This window comes from Mycteria americana, chromosome 2 (genome assembly GCF_035582795.1).
Source record: "Mycteria americana isolate JAX WOST 10 ecotype Jacksonville Zoo and Gardens chromosome 2, USCA_MyAme_1.0, whole genome shotgun sequence".
Taxonomy (NCBI): Eukaryota; Metazoa; Chordata; class Aves; order Ciconiiformes; family Ciconiidae; genus Mycteria; species Mycteria americana.
In genome coordinates, this window is record NC_134366.1 from 75,882,529 (window position 1) to 75,898,071 (window position 15,543).

At 42.7% G+C, this 15,543-nt stretch overlaps 1 protein-coding gene across 9 annotated transcripts in view; it reads left to right on the forward strand.

The window, feature by feature from the left end:
• JARID2 (jumonji and AT-rich interaction domain containing 2) overlaps positions 1–15,543 on the forward strand; it is a 228,194-nt gene that overhangs the window by 91,502 nt on the left and 121,149 nt on the right. For all 9 annotated transcript variants that reach the window (XR_012774336.1, XR_012774337.1, XM_075493800.1 and 6 more), the window contains one exon: positions 5,529–5,664. Coding sequence is in view for 5 of the 9 variants with exons in the window: in XM_075493795.1 (XP_075349910.1) it covers positions 5,529–5,664 (136 nt within the window). In the remaining 4 variants the exon portion in view is untranslated. The remainder of the gene's footprint in view (positions 1–5,528; positions 5,665–15,543) is intronic.

A 15,543-nucleotide genomic window follows, 5' to 3' on the forward strand; every position in this document is an offset into this window, starting at 1 on the left:
AAGTGGGCTTTGTAAATGAATAAGCTTGCTAATTGCACTTAGCAGTGGTAACTCGCCCAAGACTGCACAGAAGATCTCTTTCAGCCTTGGAAGACGTATCTAGGTTTTCCACCAATTTCTCTTAGGTCTAGCTTTTAGAGAAAAACAGGTATAACTGTTTTCCATTGATAATGTACAGCCAAAAGGCAAAAATCTGTTGCAGGTCTTGGAAATGTTTGTTTACTAGATTCATTTTGGTCCTTCAGCTGAAAAGTAATTTATATGATCTCTGAAAATGTGTTGTCTGTTTTTCATGCAAAAGACAGATTTTTGTTTTGTTGCTAACTAAACAGTGAAAAAAACACCCTTTGAAATAGTTCTCCTTCAAAAATATCCTTGAGGAAAGGGTAGAAGCTTGTGGTTTATTTTTCCCATTGCTTCAAAATGACCTTCTTACATCTGCGGGAAAGACTCTCTGGGGGCTGTTGAACCATGAAAGCATATTCATTTAGGGCATTGGGTGCCACAGTGATTTTACCCGAGTGTTGGCTGCAGCGCTGGAAAAAGAAAAAAGAGGGGGTTTGTGTTTTGTTGTTTTGCTTTCTGCAACCTGGCATGAAGAATGGGGTCAGGAGATGCGTGCTTGGGAAAGACCCAAAGAGAGAGCTGGAAACACGCCAGCCACACTGAGTCAGAACACACATGCTTATAAGTATCTTTGTACCTTACAAAGTCCTGACTTTTCAAATAAAACCATCACTGCTGTTAAAGTATTTACATAAAAGTAAAACAAATAGCATGGAGTGCTGCATGCATTCTCCCTTGTTCCAGCTCTGTGTTACCCCGTGAACTGTGACTCCTGCTTGCTTAAGGCAAGAATGCCGTATCTGGCGATGAATGAACGGAGAAAAGCTCAAGTCATGTGTACACGTATGCTTCTGCTGCTTCTTGTGGAGCAAAGCAGCATGCAGCAGTGCCTGCTACTTCAGGCTGACGTTTCACCTACCCAGGAGGCGGCGTGAAGCCTGCCTCTCAATTCTGCCTGCTTTGCCTTTTTTTTTTTTTTTTTTTTTGGATTTGAGTATAACTTCAGAAATAGGAAGGCTGCATGCAGGACACATGTGCAAGCTAGGCAGCTGAACCACAGTGAACAAGCACCTAAGCTGTAGGTGAATGGTGAAAGGTACAAGTGGTGCACATTTTGATTTCAGTGCAAATATATACATATATTTAATGTATTATATACATTTAATATGCATATAGCAAAAACACACACACACGTGCGTGTGTGTACGTATATATATTTATTCCCAAATTAGCAGTATGTGGCAGTAGCCTGTTGCACTTTTCTACAAACATCACCTCTACAACTGTAGAGCTGAAAGCAAGCTGCCAGCCAGGTAGCACGAAAGACAGCTGCTCTGCTCTCCGCGAGGTAGCATCCTGTGCAGGCATGTACTGCATAGGTAAAAGGAGGTTGTGCTCCTTTTCCCCATCCCCTCGGACTGAACTTGCTCAACTGTTGCTTGGCTGTCCTGGTAGCTGAAGTTCAGATATAAATGTATGACGTGTGGTTCCCCGAAACAGCATAACAAAGAAGGTGGCATGATTAATTTTTTTAGCAGTTTAAAGGAAATGATGCAGTTCTGTTTCTTAATTCTGCCCCAGGGCTTCCCTGGTTGGTTGCGCCAGTTACTTTTTTACTGAGTTTATAAGCTAATCTTATTGTCACATCGGGAGGCAGAAATCATCTTCGTTGACCTGCACAGTGAAGGCTATGGGCTTGCAGTGATCAACCTACAGTTTAAGATGTTATTCGGTCCTTTTTTGGGTCTAAGTCAATAATGGACAATCCATTAGTTCCCCCTAAGTTGTTTCAATGGCTAATTACTTGCACAGTTGCAGAAATTGTTCTTTAATTCTGTCTTACATTTTTATGAATTCGAGTTCCAGCTGTTGGATGATATTATACCCCTCTCTGCCAGCCTTGAGAGCCATCTATTATCAAATTTCTACTCCCTGTGGAAATATTTAAAGGCAGCGATCGAGTCAGTCCCTTTGAGGGTTTTTTTTTGTTTGTTTGGTTGGTTTTGAGAAGTTACGTAGATTAAATTCCTCAAGGCTTTCACGTGAGGATATTTCTAAACAGTTCTGGGTGTGTGTATGTTGTTTTGCTAAAGTGAGATAACTTCCAGTTGGTGGTGTGAGTGCAGAGCCAGGCGCGCGGCGGCTCTCCCTCCACCGGCGTGACCAGGCAGAGACGATCTGACCCATGTAATTATGGTTAAACGTGTCGGGAGCTGGAGCTGCGTTGCCGGCGGAGCAGCAGCTCAGCTGGGCTCCGAGTCAGCTGCTCTCCGGCTTGCGGCTGCTTTTGTGCCGCAGGCTCGGGGGAAGATGCCGTCGACGATTGTGAAACCTTTTTATTGCTCCTGCATATGGAGCCGCGTGAATGCGGGTGCTGGCAGCGGCTCAGCCCCTTATTTTGCTGACCTTGGATAACATGGTGTTGGAGAACTTGAGGACCTTTTTTCAAGCCGGGTGATAGGTGTGGGGAAAGCCCAGAACAGAGCGGTGTAGGCAGGATGGTGGCTGCAGCCTCTGCACTGGGTTGGTAGGAGCTCTGGTGTGGAGACGCTCCCTCAAGTGTGTTTCTGTTGACAGCGCTGCTGTTAGAGAGGGGGGATGAAGCCAATATGGTTCATCTCGAGTTTTACAGCTCCATGTATCGAGCGTGGTGTGAAACGTTACTGCGTTGCTTCAGGGGTTGCTGAGGGAGGTGTCTGTTCCTGTCTCCTGGGACCTGCCTCTTCGCCGGTGGCACTATGGCCCACGCAGCCCCTGGGCCGGTGGGAAGGCGGGAGCACCTCCTGCAGCAGGGCTGGAGCCTCCACCTGGCACCAGGAAGACATCTCGGTGGCCTTGTCCCTCAGAAAATAGGGTGCCGGGTTGCACGCTGTCCTTCTGCATGTCCAGCACGTTGTCTGGGGAGAGGGAGATGACTTCAGCCAGGTGACAGAAATACTTTGAGATGGTGGCCTAGACCAGAGGCCTCTGGTGTGTGGTGATCATCTCCTTCCCTCCTGCAGGAGGGGCTGTAACCGGCGTGTCCCAGGGCATGGGTTGTACCTGCCAGAGGTCACTTACCTGCTGCAGTCGGACGCTTGGTCAGCACATGCCGATTTAAAGATCAATCCTGTCAGCAGGTTTCACCCTGTCGCTACTGAAACAGTGAATGCTGCCATGGGCTCCTTGCAGTGAGCTGTCATGACAAAGTGGGTTTAAGTGGGAATAATTTCTTTGTTTTTTAGGTATTTTGGATGCATTTTTAGCAGGGATAAAAGGGCCAGTGAGATCAGGAACCGATGGGTGTTTTCATGCAACTTCCAGCTCCTCGGGGATTGCAAGGTCTGGTGGAGGAAAGGGTTTGTTCATGGCTTCAGGACAGGCCTGGTGTTCACAGGAGAGAGGCCTTGGGCTGACAGAGGTTAAGGAAAGCGGCATGTCTCTGAGTACGGCTTGTGTTAACTGGGCTCGATCGTTACACGTGTCTTGTGTGTGCCTGGCTTAAAGTATATAAAAATACAGGGTGATGGTTTTGTTGCCTCTTGGTGGGTTTCTGTGTAACTCATCTAGGCTTCAGAGTCAGGAGCAGTGTGCCTGGCCAGAGGGCTCTTCATCCTCTTCCTCACGTTTGCTGCCCATTATATTAGGAATTTGTACAAATGCCAGTGAAGTGAGCAAGTGGTGTCTGTAGGCCTGTGTCCATAATATGGACGGGTGCCAGAGGTGCGTACGACTGTTTCTTAACTGAGCACGATTCCCTTGAGGATTTAATAAGCAGTTTCTGTGACAACAGAAATATGTGACATCCTGCCAGGCCCTTGTCAGTGTGATTCCTGTCTTGGTTTCCTCTCCATACCTACCCGTCAGTGGGAATGTAAATGGGGCATCTTTGGGCAAGCTTTGTTAAAATCGAGCAGGCTGCAGCCCTCCCGTGTTTATTGTCGCTTCTGGTTACGGCTGAAGTTGTGTTGGCAGCAAAATGGTAAGCCGGAGTTGTTTGCGTAAACCTCTGTTGACAAAATAACTGGATGTACTAGTCCTTTTAAAATGCTTGCCTGGAGGTTTTTTTTTTTTTTTTTTTTTGGTTGCTGTGGGTGTTGGGTTACAAAGTTTGCTTTCTTGGCCCGGAGCTGCCTGCGCTCTAAAGCTCCCTGGCATAGCTCAGCCTTGTTCAGAGTATAGTAGCTTGTCCCTCGTGCAAAATTCCCATCCTGCTGTCAAAATGCCGTCTGCCTTCACTGCAGTAATTGTGTTGCCTTTTTTTTTTCTTTTCTTTTTCCCCAAGTAATTCGTCATACAATTTTTTTGGGGGGGGAGGAAATGTTTTTGATCACAATTCAGCAGCTGAATGCCAATATCATTGCATTGAGGAGGAGCATGCATGCATGCACAGAGGAGCAAAGAAAAAGCTATCAGTGGTCACTTTTTAAATTTGTGGTGTTGGTCACTTCTTTGACACAGGAGATGGTATAAACTCTCCTGCCTCTTGATGTGGATCACTGATAGGGCTTTTTGGTGTTTCCAGTGGAGTGTGGCAGTGTGCTGTGTTACACTTACCTAAATAAGGCCTGCTTAGAAATGTTAATCTTTTTGCTTGGCAGTGATGTAGCCCTTGAGGAATTCAAGGGCAAGAATGCTCAAATAGTGATTTTTAAAGACCTCAAGACAATTACAGGGCTTATGAAAATATGATGACTTACCTGATCTCACTTATGTCTTTGTATCAATTTGCTGACTTAATTTATTTGAATGCTAAAGGCTTTAGGGAAATGCTTTTCCAGGGAATTAATCTTTTAACTAAAGCAAGTACTAAATATGACATACACTAGTATTCCTTTTGACAATATAGCACTTTTCTCCTAAAAATAAAGTAGGAAACATATGCCCTGTGGGCCAAATTCCACTTTGCTTTATGCTGAGATAAATTCAGAATAACTTCATTGTTATCAATGTACAACTTCATTGTAACGCTGCAATAAATGCAAATCACTAAACCAGAGAAAAAAGAATCCTGAGCCAAGAGGCACAAACCAGGGCCAAAATGGCAACAAGAGAATTCACAAAACTTACCTCTTAAATTTCTGCAACATTCAATTTTGTGGGTTTCTTCCCCCCCTCCTCTTAATTATCTGGGAGAGCACTTTCTGGCTGTGATAAATTTCTCCATAAGGGATTCGTTATGAGGATTTTAACAAATAAGTTTCACCTCCTGTCTACCACCTGGTACATGGCTACTGCTGTTTGCAGGATAAAGGATTAGATGGACTAAATGCTCTGATTTGATGATAATAGTTATGTTTCCGTTCTCTGTTAGAGCTGGTCGAGTTTAGGTTGCATTTTGTTACACAGTATTTTTCTTCAGCTTTTTTTTTTTTTTTTCTTAATTACAAATAATCTGCGTAGCCTTAGGCTGTTGGGTTTTGTTTTGTTTTTGTTTCAGCTGCATGCAACTAATGTTTCCTTTCCGTTTCCTTCTTCTTCAGGATGACAGCGATGGGATTCCCTGGTCAGAGGAGAGGGTGGTGCGGAAGGTCCTTTATTTATCTCTGAAGGAGTTCAAGAACGCACAGAAGCGGCAGCACGGCGATGGCATTAGTGGAAGCCTCAAGGCAGTGAATGGTGAGCTGCCTCTGCAGTACTGTACCACTGGAAGGACTCAGTCCTTTTCAATGTGGTTTTTCCGCTGTAGCGGGGAAGGAGACCAGTGCACCATCTGGCATGCACTGTGCCCTTTTGATCTGCACAGAACAACTTGTTTCTGAAGTGCTTAAAATGCCCGTTCCAGTTTCTGGTGAACCAATTGAGATGGGGATCAGGGTGGAGGGTAGGTGTCAGGTGGGAGGACAGGGCCAGGCTGCTGTTCAGTAGAGAAGGAAGTCCCCTCTGATCGGTCTGCTACCTGATGTGCTGAATATGTCAACAGAGAAGGTATCCATTTAAAGGTGATTGGCTTCAGTTATCTTGGGGAAGGACAGCTGAACAGAATTTACCAATTCTGTGTCATTTAGATGCAAGAAACCAGCTAACCAGCATCTGTAACTCTAGAGTGATCTCGGTCCACGCTGTCTATTGTCCAGAGGTGAAATAGCATAGGACCTACATAAAGATTTAGAGGACAAATGCTGGGACGTTGGACTCCCCTAGTTTAGCAGTTCACAGAGCAGTTGTTTAAAGGTTTTAAAAGGAGACATAGACAAACCTAGATGACGGGCTTGAAAGAAGTTTAATTTTATTTATTTAATCCTTTGGCCAATTATTATTTGTTGCTCCCCCCCTCCCCTTACAGCTTGCTTAAAAAAGCGTGAGAGGTGAATATAAAGTGTGTCTCTTTCAGATTCATGCCCTGACACAGGACCCTTTCTTGAAAAGGCTTTGTCATGCTGGCTTGAGCCTTGAAAGTGATGACTAGCAGGATTCAGATTTCTGGGCAGGCTTACAGTTTCCTCTTCACTCACAAGACCTTATTTGTTTCTTTATGGAGGTTTATGGCAGTTCCTTTTAGGCATGTGCATAACTATACATGTGCTAATGCATTAAAGCAGCAGCTGGGTGCTTACTTGGTAGGTTATTCATATTTATATGTAGCTTGTGTTTTTGACATGGTGAGTCAAATTTCACTGCGTTTTCACTGAGAGTTGTTGCCGACAAGGCAAAAACCTAGGGGAATGACTGCATAACTACAGGCAGCATGATAAAGTTACTGTATTGTGTAAGCAATTGCAAACTTCTTAATGTGATTAAAGAAGACCTCAGACTTCTGAGTTCAGTAATAATATCAAATACTGATCTGATGGGAAGGGGCATCTAGCTTTAGCAGCAAGCCATTAATAAGCTTGGAGGTGTACACAAAACAGCGCTGGCTTTTTTCCCTCCAACACCTCTGCATCATTGATCTTCTGTCAAACACAATTTCTCTTGGAAAGTTTCTTATTCCATTGTAGGGGTTTTGTTTAGTCAAAGGAAAAAAGTCTAAAGGCGTGAAGTGCAGTAATTGTGTGTTAGGAGGCTTTGATGGTGTGCCAGGTTACAGGATGACTGAGGTTTTTATGGTGTCTAGTTTCTCCAAAGGCAGCTTAGATGAAAAGTGAGTTGGCTGGGAATGCTGTGTCGGTGCAGGTACCAGACGTGGAGTATGCCACCAGCTTCCTCTGGCAGCAGCATGGCTTGCGTCTTCAGAGCTTGCCTCTCGCATTGAGAACTCTAGTGTTCGGTGCTTTTTCTCCTCACAGAAGTAGGTGATCAGTTCTTTGGGGGTTTTTGTTTGTTGGTGTGGGGGTTTTTGTGTGTTGTTTTTAGTAGGGTTTTTTTTGTTTTTTTAACCAGAATGATATTCTGTGTTACTTTTTCTGTTTGCTAAATGATTCTTTAAATGTCCTGTCTCAGCGCTGCTCTATTTCAACATCACTGTCCAAAAGCTTTTTTAATCCACTGATATTTGGAAGAATGTTCCATTATACAGAGAAAGAAGATTTGCAAAAGGGAGGAGGATTGATATTGTGCAGTGACATTAACAAAATTTATTCAAATATACAATTTGTTCCTTACATCTTTTAAAAAAATGTAGCCATGTATTTTCAAATCCACAGGTCTCTGTGGACTGAGGAAAAAGCAGGTCATCCTAAGAAATTACTGAGCTGTTCTGAATTTAGGGAAACGTAATATTTTAAGGGTGAGCCTTAGATCCATGATTTCATACTGCTGGAGTAAAAAATATTTCCTTGCATATGTCCTTTCCAACATGCAGGCCAGAAACAGTGTTTCTTGTGCGTTACTCCAAAAGGTAGCATGCAGTTAAATATGGTTTTATGTGAGCAATCTCTTTCTTAATATTCAGCACCCATAGCTCTTGGGGAGGGGGATGGGGGGAATCTAGCTGAAATAATTTGAAGTTAAATGTGTTCAGTGCCTCTGTAAAGCTGGGCTCCCCTGGCTTGAATTCTGGTTAGGGCCTTGCAAACGTAAAGGAAAGTGTCGGGTTTGTGCTGCACAACGCTGTCACTGTCCCTGGTGAACTCTAAAGGGTATTGCTCCTTCAGCTGTTGAAAATCAAACAGGTCACCTTCCAGTACCTGGCAAATTTAACCATTTCCAGGAGTGGGAAAGGAGGGGTCTGAGCGGGGTTCAAGCTCTCCGAGCTCCCTGCTCAATGTGGAAGCAAGGATTGGTCTCACATACTTCTGAGAGCTCAGGGGACCACGAACAACTAGGTAGCAGGATTTGATCTTAGTGCCACCATCTGTAGTGCAGAGTTTCTTTGTTCTGGTTTTATAACTGTCATCCCTTAAATTTATTTATTTATAGACTTGTAACCTGTAATTTGTTTCAGTAGAAAGTACTTAACTTTTGGCAATAGAAGAAGGTAAAATATGCACCAGCCCCTTGCAACTGGTGTCTTTAAGAAGTTCTTATGGATCTGAAGTGGCTGAAGTTACATAAACATGCTACAAAAGTTGCTTTGCCAGTGTTTGCCAAGCTACAACTAAACTTGTATGAAAGTGGTTGTCAGTGGTATTTCAGCTGGTGAGTACAGTAGTATCATTAATGATTGGGTAGCTGGAATAACGGTGCCTCTTTGATTGATAGTGCAAAAAGCAAGTTCATTTCAAATGTGAGAGATTAACCCATTAACAGGAGTCTTTTCTGTACTAAATTTCTGTAAGGTCCAAGATGTGCTGGTGGTGGCACAGAGACAATTAACTTCCATGCCTCTCTGAATAATAAAAGAAAAATAAAATTTAAAATAAATAAATAAAAATTCAAATTACTTCTGGAGATTATATGTATTATAATACCTTGACTGTCTCCGTGTCACTATTAAAGATATTTGGTATCCTGAAAACAATCCTGCCATTTTCAGTTTGTGGCTGAAACCCTGTTACTTAGGTGGTTCTGATTAAAGTAGCAGGCTTTTGTTTGGGAGTGGCAGTGTGTTTGCTGGTCTCCTTACTCCTGCCTTTTTAAATGTCTCCTTTTCACCTGATAATTTTTGCTTGTTTGTGCTGCCAGTTATTTTTCATCCTGACTGTTTTTCTGCTTTCTTTACTCTTATTTCTGCCCCCCCAGCTAGAAGGATTTCAGAGAAAGGTGAGCAGGTGTATTACGGCTGTTGTATCAGTGGATATATTTCATGCATGCTTGTGTTGATTCTAGATATTTGCAGAGTACAGAATGACACCCTACAGTATGCCTTTGTTTGCTACGTGTTCCTCTCCAGCACGTGGGAATATAAAATCTGAAGGAGGTGCTTCTGCAGGTTGTCAAGAAACCCTCTGCAGCCCTAGATGGGATACTGGAACTCTGATTATGGAAACAAGGTCGTGCGCTGGAAAACCCAGAGGGACGTCTTTAGTGATTTTGATTACTGCTGCCTGTCATTTGCGTTAGGATTTTAAGAATAGGGATTGGTGTTTGGAATAGTGATACCAATTTTCAGAGATCCTCATCTAAAAGGAAAACTAATTCCCTTGGGAAATCGTTTTCTTCTTGTGTCGCTTAGAATGTGAGATAAGGCTGTAAAAAAGGCAATGAAAAATGTAATTATTGCTTGTGTTCTGTTTATGAGAATAAATCCAATACCCTCAAAAGAGTATATCATAAAGCAAATTTTTATGACATAAGATTTTAAATTCTATTTTTCAAAACTTGTGATGAAGAAGAAATTTGTGATACAGAAGTGCTAGCGTTTTGTAAATGGAAAAAGCACCAAACTTTGCTTGTTTGTTTAAGGTGGTTAGTTAATCTACAGAGATGACAAACCAGACGTTAGAATTATTCAAGGAGATAGTGCATTTTCACCAGCTATACTTTGTCCTAGAAAGGTGTTATGGCAATTTCCAAACGCGCCAGCTAGGTTAAGCTTCTGGCAAACATGATCTAGTTGGGAAATCAAATGTATGCAAGGGAATGTTTTGGTTCAAGGCAGAAAGTGGAAGTCTTGCTCATTTGGTAAATAGAGAGATGAGTAAAAATATGTAATTTTGCTATTCTGAGATATTTCACCTTACATTTAGGGTTCTTAAAGTCATTTATTCATTTTATGTGTGTTCTTTAAACAGAGAAACAATGCCAGCACTTTGATAGAGGTGGTGATCAGTCCACGGATGGCTGTGGTGCCCCTTCCTCCCTTGTGCTGGTCTGCTTCTGCCCTCAGCTGTTGCTGCAGAAAAGCTAACGTGACTTTTGTTGGAGGTTTGCTTTTTCCAAAAATGAAATGTCTCTGCATAGAGAGGCAGGAGCCTCTGAGGCAGCCTGTGGCGGGACCGTGGTGCTGGACCCAGCAGCAGCAGCCTGCTCCGACAACCTGGGTTTGCCTATCCCTTGGCTGTCGCATTGGCTGGCCAGGCCGGCTGGGGCAGACAGCAGTGTGATCTGGAAATAGCTACTTTTGTCATGGCTGCACAGATTTTCAGGTGTTTCCTGCTTGCTGCATGGGGGTTTCTGTCGACACGCCCCAGCAGGCCATGTCGAAACGAAGGTGCCCAGTGGTAGGGTGGCATGGGGCTGGGTTCATCCGACTCCAAGGTGTTGGTGAAACCTCTTTTCCCTGGCCGTGTAGATGGTACCCCAGGCATGGTATAAAAATTGCGACAGACATGGTAGAAATGCCTAAACACAGCTAAGCTGGGTGCTTCAGCTCAGTGCCGTGCATTGTTTGCCAAAAGCCAACTATGTGGGGGTGGCAGCAGCTGCCAGCAGGGCAACCAAGTCTTCTCTGGGCTGAGGCCATGTCTCTTCTCTTCCCACTTGCACAGATGAAAACACAGCAGCCCTCAGGGAAGTGCTGTTGTCTCAGCTGCACCCCTACGTGCCCAGAGCAGCATGGACCTCCTTCCTCCCTGGTGCAGACACGTAGGCTGGACCACCACCCAGCCTTTGATTTTGAACAAGAAAGTAGCCCTCTTCATTCACTGTCATGGTTCAAATATACTGGTAACTTAATCTCTCTTATTTCTGAAGGCTGCAATTAAATACTGGAAGAAGGTTTTATGCTAACGTTTGTCTAGGGAGCTTTTCACTCCATCAGTGATGTGAAATTGCATTTGTTGACAGTGGGTAATGTCTGTCTGTCTCCTAAGCTTTAGTAGAAGATTGTAAGTGTGCCAAGGACCCTTGTCTGTGTAAGTGGATTTTTAAAATGCATTTACAGAAACAGAAATACATCTTTCAACTTTGCAATATTTCTCCTTTACATTCAGCGTAAACAGCCTTTTTGGCTAGTTTTAAACTGTGATTAAATATAGATGTTTTCAACTAAAAGGTTCAGAAAATAAGCATTTGAGCAGATTTGTCATGGCACTCAACATCACTTTCACTTTGGTGCTTGCTGTCAAGTGAATTTAAAGATTAACAAATAAATAACAGGATGTTGGGGCTGGCCTCCATTGAAAATTTCCAAATCTCTTTTCCTTTCTTTGTTTTGTAGAACAGAATTCATTTTTGAGCCTGCCAGGGACTTGCATGTTCATCGGCTGACACAGGCTGTTTTTGCCTTTTCCGTCATCACCAGTTATAAAAATTCTGCAGGCCAAATTGCGCCCTCAGTGATCTCTACCCAATTTGATTATGTCCAAATTGTGCTCCTATCTTAATACAATTTCAGTGTTTGGCAAGACTGCCAGAAAATTTTCTCTTGCAGGACACCCATCATCCTTTTTCTCTCAAACATAACAGAGGTGGATATTTTTTTAACCAGAGAAACAGAGGAATTGTGTAATTAATTTTCTTAAAACTTCATTTCATGGCCATCTAAAAAGAGTTGCTATTGCTCCTAAGTGCATTTCTAGTCAAAGTAATTCTAAGAATAACCTTGCCTCCCTGCATATTGCTAATTGTAGGTAATGGAAAATGAAAACGGCAATGAGGAATCTGCAAAGGTGTGTGCATAATCTGTAGGAGACTGAGTTATTGTAGGTCTAAAATAAATAAGGTGAGGAAAGGTAAGAAAGGGTTCAGTAGCGGCTGATGGGTCTGGTCCCCCTCCTTCCACCTTCCGTCTTGTGCTGGCTCTGCCATTTGTCTGCCCGTGCAGTGCAGCTGGTTCAGTGTACTAAAGTGGCAGAAAACTAGCCCAGAAAAATGATTTAAAAAAAGAAGTCCTTTTCTTCTCATTTAATGAACTACACAGGTTCATCAAGAGGTCGGATGAGCACTGAGTGCTCATTTAGTGGAAATGAGGGGCCAGAGTACCTTGACTGAAAGCTGGAGGAGGAGGAGACCAGACTTGTCCCTTTTGATAGTAGCAAGCTGCTCAGTTGGCACAGTCATCTTGTCTAACCACAGCTTTAGGACTGGCGCAGTCGTCTTGTCTAACCACAGCCTCAGATCCTAGAAGGGACAACTGTTGCCAGAAATAGGAGCAAAAAAAGATGCAGCTTAAAAATCTGTTGAAAAGTGCTTCACAAGTGTAGGTATTAGATTTATGTATTTCTTAAAAAAAAACAAAAAAACACAAAAAAAAACCCCACAACCAAAAAACCACCACTGATGTAGTGGTGAAATTCATTGCATAGACTGTCTGTGAAACAAAATTTTGCCTTAACCGCAACAGGGGACAACAACTGTTTTCCTTGACTCAGGGTCATTCTGCATAGCTGCTGCCTTGGATTTATTGTTTGTATCAGCAATCTGGAGAGCACCCTTGAGTGCGGACAAGCAAACTGCTTCATTCTGTCTTTGGGAGCTATAAAGTTGTCAGCCAGCCTACATTTGCACCCTGGCATCTTTTTGGCTGGCATGTACAACCAAAAGGGTGGTGGTGGTTTTACCTCATAGGATTGCCAGCTCTGTCAAGAATTGTACCTTTTGTCCATTCTAGTTCACTTATTTTAGAAATGAGAGTAAGACGTAACTTATGCAAAGCTGCTTTTTTGACCGCAATATTAAGTGAGAATCCAAAGTGGTGCCTCTAACTCAACCATTTCTTTGGTTGGCAGATAAAGAAGTTTAAATTTGTTAATAATTTTTTATTTTAATGACTAGATTTTTATTGGGATGTTAAAAAACAGAGAGATTACTTAAAGCATTGGCCTTCAAACTGACAGGGTGGGATGAATGAAGTTCATGCCGGTGATCTGCTGAGATGAGAACTGGTGATTGGTGCTGGTTACTTTCTTCAGCTGTTGAGTTGTGTTAAGAGGAGGTAAAGAGATAACTTGTGGTTTACATAGAAATCAAAACAAAATTAAAAGCTGTTAAAGGGGGTGTAAATGATGGAGTTCCACAGCATGATTCGTCTGGTGGATCATGCAGTCAAAAGGGATGGAAAACTTGCACAAAGTGCAGACACAAAGTGGAGATGAAGGCAGCAATCCAGCAGTATGCTCAGAAGAAGTGAGCACAGTGCTTCTCTGTTTAAGAGCAATAGTTCTCAGAAGGCATGGGGTGAGGGAGGAGAAAGATACTTAACCTCTTTCTGTCTGTCTGATGCCCAATGCTTATCATTATTATTATTATTTCAGTGTTTATTAAAATGTTCTAGTGGGGACCAAAGGTCTGCAGGCTGGAATACATAGCTGCTGTTGTAAAGAGGGTTTAAATTTCAGTATTCCTGTTGCTCCCCCATTGCCCATGATTGGCAGAAGGAAACTGTGCATTAAATAACTAATGTTTTTAATTTGAAGGACAGACAATAAGGGATATAACCAGAAAGCAGCAGGGAAAGAAAAAGTCAGTCATTGAAATGGCATACTCTTTTATTAAGAAAATAGGAATACAACAGGAAATAAAATCAGTGTCACAAGTAAAAGCAGAAGTTTCAGTCATACACACAGACTGTGTAATAGAGTTTACTGTAGTCAGTCCTAGGGAACTGTATTTTCTGAAACTCTGTCTGTGCTTAGCTTTGAGTAAGGCTTTCACTAATTATTTTTACGCTATAGCTTTGAGCTGTTACTGCAAGACTACATTTTGTGGAGCACTTTCAGAGTATTAGAGAGAACACATTTTCAGTCTTCAAGGGCCTGTCTTGTGTCTTACGACCTCCACAGCAGTTTTTCCTTGACGTGGGGGGCATTTTAGAAATGGCTTGCTGTTTGAAAGAGTGGATGGAGTTTGAGAACTATTTGGTCCAGCAGGACATTCTTAAGGCCATTAGGCTGTGTTTAATCAGAGCAGATGTCGTGTGCTGTAAACCTTATCGTGTCAACCCTGGCAGTAAAGTGGTTTTAAAAGAAAAAGTAGAGATTAGCGACAGATGGCTGTTACTGCTGACGGGCACAGCAGCCACTTCTGCAAGTTGCCAGCTGCCAATGCACCTTACTCTTTACTTCAAATACCCTCCATTACCTGTGTTCCCAGGCTTTGACTTGTTAAGCGTGTGGGTTGCCAGTCGAAATGGATTTGAGGATCCTTGTAGTGACGTGGAGTAAACTGAAAACATCAGTAGATTAGTACAGCGTTATTTTTGGGTGTCATCAACCCACGTTTGAATGTAGAATTTCTACTGTGAGAAGCAAGAAAATCAGTTGCCTTTTTGAGCAATGAAACTCTTCAGGAATTAGTCACATTCATTTCACGGCTTGTAACAGCCTGGGAGATTGGTCGGTGCTCTGAGCTCATGCCTCCACGTTTTGGTTTGGTTTTGGTGGGATTTTTTGATTTAAAATCTCCAAGAAACGATTCTGAAATAACTGCTGTCTTTTGATAACCGATGATGATGAGAGGTTCATCACATAGCAGATACTTCCCAGCGCTTGTGGGTGAATGTTTTCTGGAAAATAAATATAGCTTAGCACGTATACTGTTAAGTCATAGCAGATTGCTCTACATTGTAATAAATGTGCATGCATTTTAAAATCTTTTTTGTGTGTCTGACTAGCACAGATTTATTACATGCAGTTAATGTGATGTTGTATCCAGAATTAGATGAATACATGTTTTCAATAACCTGCCTTTGATGTCCTTTATTTCTCAATTTAAATGAATTTAATACTGTGAAGGGGGTGTCCAGTCAAAGGTGTAGATGTAGAAGCCTTGTGCTTAGGGCGACAGGGGATGACAATGACAAGCTTGACTCGCAAGTGTTGTTTCTGGTACATCTGAAGGAGTTTCCAGCTCTGAGAGCTAAAGGCTGCTGAATTTCCACCTTTATCCATCCTGTTTTCTTCCCTCACAAGACTGTTAGTGAGCGTTGCAATTGCAGGCAGGACCGTGTGATGTTTCAGATCTGTCCACTAAGAGGCTAACTCATTCCAGATAAGCCTTGAACAGACAACATTCATTTTTTACTTTGCTCAGAATTTCCTGTGCTTTGTTCTGCATCTGTTTGTGAAAGACTGTGTTATCTTTGAAAGCCTTCATCTTGTTTTCTTTATTCAAGCTATATGCTAAAATGGAAAAAAGGAAGAGCTGGAAGGAGCCCAGCTGGAGTAATCTGCCAAGGATTCCACAGAGGGACAGAGCTGGCAAACTCCTGAAACCTCTTCAGCTGACCTCTGGTGCAATTTGGGAAGCCAGGAGATAAGCCACTTTTCCTGCAAAAGATTTGGCCTCAGCCAGCCA